Source organism: Falco biarmicus, chromosome 3, assembly GCF_023638135.1.
Source record: "Falco biarmicus isolate bFalBia1 chromosome 3, bFalBia1.pri, whole genome shotgun sequence".
Classification (NCBI taxonomy): Eukaryota; Metazoa; Chordata; class Aves; order Falconiformes; family Falconidae; genus Falco; species Falco biarmicus.
Window position 1 is genome coordinate 105,300,253 of NC_079290.1, and position 6,886 is coordinate 105,307,138.

At 44.9% G+C, this 6,886-nt stretch overlaps 1 protein-coding gene across 1 annotated transcript; it reads left to right on the top strand.

The window, feature by feature from the left end:
* Nucleotides 1-761: 761 nt before the first annotated feature.
* Nucleotides 762-4,835, top strand: UTS2 (urotensin 2). Its single transcript, XM_056333836.1, has 4 exons — nucleotides 762-912; nucleotides 3,237-3,347; nucleotides 3,934-3,977; nucleotides 4,615-4,835. Exons 1-4 carry the CDS (start codon nucleotides 810-812, stop codon nucleotides 4,729-4,731), a joined length of 375 nt encoding a protein of 124 aa, XP_056189811.1. The 5' UTR covers nucleotides 762-809; the 3' UTR covers nucleotides 4,732-4,835.
* Nucleotides 4,836-6,886: the final 2,051 nt, after the last annotated feature.

The following is a 6,886-nucleotide window of genomic DNA, read 5'->3' on the forward strand; positions in this document are numbered from 1 at the left end:
TGATGGAAAGAGAAGATAAGTGAAATGGAAAAGGGTCTCCCAGTCTAGCGCAGGACCTGTGTTTAGTATCAGCCAAAGTAGTTTATATGTACCAAGCAAGTCTCCAGATGGAAGCTGAACTTTCTCTGCCAAGACAATTCTCTAGGGCAACATTGGATGAAGTCTTCTCAAATAAATAGATGTGAAATGCTACAGGGGGAGAAAAAAAAAATTAAGAATAATTTAAATACTCCCCTTACATTCTCTTTGTAAATTAACTAGAAGTTTTAACTCCCCTTCTCTTTTACTTTTTCTGGCACAAGAACCCCAAATACAAGACAACACATCCATCCATCTCAGAAAAGGGGAAAAAAAAAAGTGCATTTCATATCGGATGCTTTGCGTCAAGCCTGCTAAGGCTCATAAATCAGCTGTCTTATTGCCCTGGTCATTTCAACCAATGTCTGACCCTTTTGTTAACTCATGATTTATAACTGGAAGTTACTTTTTTTTTTAATGCCAGATTTATAAACTTTACTGTGCTTGGTTTGATATAATACCCATTTTGTACACCAAGCTATAAGACAGTAAATTTATTGTCTATGAACTGTTACCTTGAAAAATTACATCAATGCAAAGTGGTTTCCATTTAGAATCAATGGGCAATAAATTCATTGGATTTTTTTTTTTTTTGAAGGGGGTAGAGAACATGATGATATTTATGAGGTCATGAGCGGCTATATAACGGGTGAAACTGGAAGCAGAGGCAACAGACAGGAGTTCTGAGTTACAGGGGTAGACAAAGACGAAATATATTCAACACAGCAACGATGCATAAGCTGGTATTCTGCTGTCTCATTATTATCAGCTTCTCCTGGCCTCTCTCATCTCTCCCCGTCATCGACGCCAGTGAGATGTCTTATCAGCTCTCAGGTAAGAGTCCTTTGATTTTAATGGTCATAGCAGGGGCTGGAGCAGACAAACCAGAAGAGCAGCAGGTATGCTTTCTGAAGGGCCTTTATCTGTGCTGAGCAGCTGTAGAGAAAGCAGGAATGTCTTCAGGATACCGGCAGCACCAGTGACATCATCAGTGGGTGCTAGCCTTGTAAAATGGGGAGGTTGGGTGCCCTAAACAGTTCTTCCTGCCGCTTGGAGATGCAGGAGACAAAGGTATCTGTGCCTTCTAGCACTGCATGCGAGCTGGCATGTACAGCGTCTGGCTTTGAAGCAGCATTAGCAGGCACTGGGTAATTTAGAGAAACTTGGCTATACGGTCCCTTGTCTTGCTACACTTTAAAATGAGCCACTTTTAACTGAAGTTCAAGTGAAGGGGGAAACCTACTGCAAAGATGCACACAGTCCTGCTTAGATCAAGAACAGGCGCGTCTGTCTCCCACTACAAAAATAGCACCGTACTGAGCGTACTGTTTGTTTGTACTAATGCAGATTCCATCCAGTCCAGTGAGAGAATAAATCTTTGCTTGAGAAAGCTGTCCTTAAAGTTTGAAATTATACTGTCAGTCAAGACTGAAACGGCTCAGTAACAACGCACGGCAGAGCCTGGAAGCTTGCCGTCATCAGACCTGACCTGTGCTGGAAGAGTTTCTGAAATGAGCTCTGAAAGAACAGGCAAATCAAACCCAAAGTTATTGCATCAGGCTATTAAAAAGCGGCTGTTCTTACATGCTTTGCAGGTGCAACGGCTGTTGCTCTGGCTCATAGGTATCGGTAGTCCCTCGTTTGCTTTGAAAATCTTGGACTCAGCCAGCAGCATCTTCTCAAGCCTTCCACTGTGTAACTCGCATTTACAGGCAACCATGACTCAGTACGGATAACATCTATCACAGCACAGGTTGAACAAGCTGGCTCTAACAATTACTGCATTTGTTTGAAGACATCCATTAAGCTTATTAAATCTTCCTTGCTAATATAAAGAATCTCGAGGCTGGGTAAGATAGAACTCTGTATTAAAGAGGGTTTTCTTTGGGTTTTTTGTTTGTTTTTTTTTTTAAAGTTGTTTTTTTAAAACCTTAAAGCAAATTTACCGGTTAACACTGCTTTGAATCGAAAAATAATACAAGGCTAGAGGTACAAACCATCTCCACAAAGCATAGGGAAGTTATAGTGCTGTTATTCAGAGTCTCACACCAAAATCCCCACTGTCCTTTGGTACAGTGAACAAGCTAACAACATGGATGTCCAAGGTCTTCAAGTTCTTGAACTTGGTCCAAGTTTTTGAAACGTTGGGGGATTATTTTCAGCCATTTATGTTTTCTTATCTATTCCCTATTGAGGCACTATACAGTTTCACCCATCCCTGCAGGTAAGAACAACTACAACTCCACAGTATCATCTAAAAGTGCAACTACAAAGTGATATTCATCTACATAGCTGGAGTTTGATAATAGCACCACCCTCTTGTTGCCCACAATTTTGAATGTCTGCTATATATTAATAAGGAAGAAATTTACTGCTCAGCTTACAAAAGCCTTATTTACCTCAAGTATAACATCGCTAAGGGCTCCTGTTGGTAATCTGCCTTGGGGCACAGGCTAATTACAGAATTCTAAATTCTCTATGTACATACAAATTCATTCCATCAGGTATCAGCAGTCTGTTGTTTCAGAAAAAAGTAATATCATCTGTACTGGTATGCACAGTAAATGAGAGAGATGATTGAAATGCACTGAGAAGCCTAGCTGCCAAAATGTGGGTTAAGATTTCCTACACTTATTCCTGCCCTTCACCCCATTTTATTGCATTTAATACTTGGGAAAATGAGCAGGTTAATAGGCCTTGAGCAAGAAGTTCTGTCTTTATTCATAGAAAAGCTCCAGCATAGGAAGTAGTTGATAAAGAAATGGACTAAAAAAAATGAAAAACCTGCACGCAAGTCTGGGTTGCCTACAGCTGGGTACCAGAAGGATTAGGTTGTGAGTTTCCCAAGCAATGGGAGGGGCTGCTGTTCATCAAAAAAATTTCTTAAAGATGGATCTGCCAGAGAAACGAGAATCAGAGATTAACATCAGGAAGGTATCTCTCCCCAAAGCTTTGGGAGGAAAAAAAACCAACCACCAACCAACCAGCCATCCCCTACTATATTCGTTAAACGAGGAGGGATGACCAGTGATGTCATGATAATCTTCAACAGGTGGGGCCAAAAGACCTGATCAGAAATCCTCTGAGATGGATCGAAACCAGGATACAAAGCAAAAGAGTCTTACCGTGTGCCTGTCTCTGTCATCTTCCATTTGCAGCCGATGAAGATTCGAGATTAAATCTGGAGCGGTCAGGCAGCCTAGGGAGCCCTTCCCTGCTGCAGTTTCTGCCAGAGCTCCTGGGTGCTCTGCCTGAAGACAACCAGGCAGGTGAGGATTTGTCACAGCAGTTTACGGGAGGGTGCCCATGGTTTGTATGTCCAGCTTCCACAGGTGCCATGCCCCAGCTCCTGGGCATTTACTGAAACGCAGCAGCATTATGTGTAGGCAACAGACAGCAGTCATTTTGTCACCTGGGACCTTGGGGGAACCCGCTGAGCAGCCAAGCCTGCAGCTCAGTACTCGCTGGAGAAGTCTCCAAATTAGTTTAGCAAAACGGGGGCAAGGCAAAGACTGGCCTAGAAGGAGCTAGCAGGCCAAACAGAATAGCACAGTCTCTTAAAAAACGTCAGGACTTGCAGAAAGTACAGAATCAATAGCAATATATGGTTTGGGGGGCTACATGACAGATGCCTGCTGAAGAGGACAGCACACCTTGTGTCTGCAGCCCCATGTCCTGCTGGAACTGCGTGCTGCAAGAACCGCAGCGCTGTAGCAAAAGCGTTTTCTGTCTGGTCCTCTGAACACTCCAGTCCAAGGATTCTGCCCGCTCTAGCACCATGGCACACAAGAACAGCTTGTGTAGGTTCACAATTTCCAAATGGTAAAACATTTCATCCTGTCTCCCCTCTACCAGGTCTTAGCCCCAGCAGCTACAACCCAAGGCAAAACATTAAAGAGGTAAGTGAATGACCATCTGTCACTGAAACAAGAAAAATAAGACTTCCCCATTTTAAAATACACGCAATTGTTACCAAGACATCACTTAAGATTCACAGATTTCATAAGCAGTATAGACTCGAGTATGCTGCAGTGTTCTGGAGGCTGGAATCACTTAGCAGTTAGATAAGCAGGGAAGAGAAAAGAAAAAAAAAATACAGAAAGAAGAAAATAAAAAGAGAGCAAGTAATCCAGAGCATTTCACTATAGACCCCCTGCTTTTTAGCCCAGAAAAGCAGCTTTCTAAATAAAGGCCAATTTCCAGCTTCCCCAGGCCACGCCAGTACATTAACCAGTATGAGCTGCGTACCATTCCGCACCCCCCCCCCCCGCCCCCGGGCTACAGAGTTATTACTAGATTTGTTATGAATGATTAGATAAATGGAGAGCATCATTCCTGTTCATGTCTGCTGAATTAAATACAAAGGCAGAAGACAGGGACTGGTTTTAGTGCATCACCTAAACCAGAGGGCACACCGGGCAGCCACCTCTCCTTCCCCCATCAGGCTGGGTGCTGGGTTGGGGCAGCAAAACATGCGCTTTCCCACTGGGAACGTTCCCCATGCACCAGTAACCTCTCTAATCTGTTTGACTTCAGACTTCCTATGAAAATCATCCTCGAATTGCTTTGCTGGGACGCTTCTTGACCAAGGACAGGAAGCAGTACAAGAAACGTGGGAATCTTTCCGAGTGCTTCTGGAAATATTGTGTGTAAACAGGAGGAGAAAAATCTCCCTGACTTTGGTTGCATAATTTATACAGATGTCTGAAAACATGTATATAGATTTGCTTGATTTAAAATTAAGACAGCTCCTAACTTTAGACTCTATGCTACTTGGAAATTAATAAATTCTTGATGTTTTGCAATTATGCTGTGAGCAGTGTGGTATTTTCTCAGAGTTCACCACTATGGGACGAAAGTAATGGGACAAAGGGATAAATATGCAACGCGAAGAGAACGCAGGCAGGGGAAGCAGGATTCCCACGGGGTGCTGTAAAACCTCCCAGAAGAGCGATGCCTCAGCTGCGTCTAAGCCCAGAGGCAAGAGGTCTTCCTCCTGTGCCAGGCAGATCAGGGTGCCAGGAAGAAAGGGTCATTGCTGCACGCCCTGATGGTGCTGAGCCGGTGAGGGATGGCAGCTCAACAGTGCCCAGTCCCCGCTGCTGCCATCCCCAAGGCACCACAAAACCAATAAGCGCCTGTCGAGTTCGCACAGCTGCTCCCACTGCCCCTGGGGGGAGAACTGGTTCTCTTGGTCACTTCAAAGACAGACCCACAAACCTATTTCCTTGCAGCACCGCGCCAGGTCCCCAGCTGCCCGGGACACCAGGGTTATCTGTGCATGGCACAGGCCTTCAGAATCGTGCCCCATTATCGCACAGGCAAACGTTACAGCTGTCCGTGCAAGGTTTTGCACCCAGACTGCAGATGCTCAGTGGAGGCAGACGGGGACGGCAGGACTTGGAAGATGCTATGACTGTGACCTGCACTCACGTGGCTCCGCACACAGGCGGTGACCCAGGGACACAGACCACCAGTGTTACTAGGGCAAGCCACTCACTCGGGTGCTCCAGGACAGCGAGATTTGTTCCCCAGAGCCACCACGGGGCTTTTGCACTCTTGTTGCGTCTTGGCACCTAAAGCAAAGGAGGGAGAAGACAAAACAGCAGCTGGCAAAAGGGTTTGTCTGACACTTTTGTATGTGGAGTATAACCAGCACCTTTCTCAGTCCCAAGTAGTTCCTGATAGTATCTGCAACGAATAGAGCTGAAGAGTCAGGAATTGTCTCTGGGGGACGCAATCCTGGTAACACGCACAAACACCCCGAGATGTGAAGCCCTGCCTTGTTCAACACACGCTTCACATAAATCTTGCACTAATCACGGCTCACAGAAAGCTTGAAGTAAATTTCACCTAACAGCAATACACATGCTACGTTGGTCTCAATAATATACATCATAAATCTCTGACTGCTGTTTAAACAAGGCCTACAGGCTTGATACAGTTTGTTCACTTCACGTAAATTGTAAGACAGATGAAGCCAGCTATAACAAAGAAAAATGTCCTTACAAATGCAGAGCAGCTGGATGCACTGTGCAGCTACTTGAAATCTTCTAAATATTCATCCTTCTCTTAAACAATGGAGCAAGTCCGTGCCTGTCTGGAAATTAGTCCTTTCCTGCCACCTCAGTCAATAAAAACTTGTAAGAAAAGATTTCAAATTTAGTTAAATGAATAACCATCTAAGACAGATGTATTGCACAGAGAGGGAAAGGTGTAGAGCCTACAAAGACTAGGGCGGCGGCAGGTAATCTGTTCAATCCCAATTCAAAAATTGCAAACATAAAGCAAAATAAGTAAAACCACAGTGAATAGTAATTAAAAAAAATATTACAAGTATTGAGAAGTTCACTAGTCATCTATGTAGGAGAGTGAAGGAATGAAGAGAGCTATCAGGTGGTGGGCATGGAGTCAAGACAAGGTGATCGAGCTACAAACCTTCAAACATTTCAGCTGTCAATACGGTAAAAATACTTGCTAGCAGTTAGGGCATCTAAAGCGGTGACACTCGCACAACTCAGGGTGTCCAGGCTAGGCCAGGGCACCGCGGCAGGGGCTGCGGGGAATCCAGGTAATTCTAATTAGTGCAATTTCAGCAGAGCACGAAACCTCCAGCCATTCACAGTCCCCACCTCTGGTCGAAAGGAGTTCAGACCACATCTGGGCATGAGTGGTAGCTCTCCAACAGACAAGTGAGACGCTGCCGCACACCCAGCTGCATCCTTCCTTCCCGAAGGGAACGCTCGTGGCAGATGCCAGATAAACGCAGTTCCAGGGTCCATGAGAGGGGAGCCCTGCCAGTCTGCGA

Excerpts from the sequence above, each read along its gene's own strand:
- UTS2 (XM_056333836.1), top strand. The coding sequence starts at position 810 with ATGCATAAGCTGGTATTCTGCTGTCTCATTATTATCAGCTTCTCCTGG. Across the intron at positions 913-3,236 it reads GATGTCTTATCAGCTCTCAG|CCGATGAAGATTCGAGATTA; the intron begins GTAAGAGTCCTT and ends TTCCATTTGCAG. Across the intron at positions 3,348-3,933 it reads GCCTGAAGACAACCAGGCAG|GTCTTAGCCCCAGCAGCTAC; the intron begins GTGAGGATTTGT and ends CCCCTCTACCAG.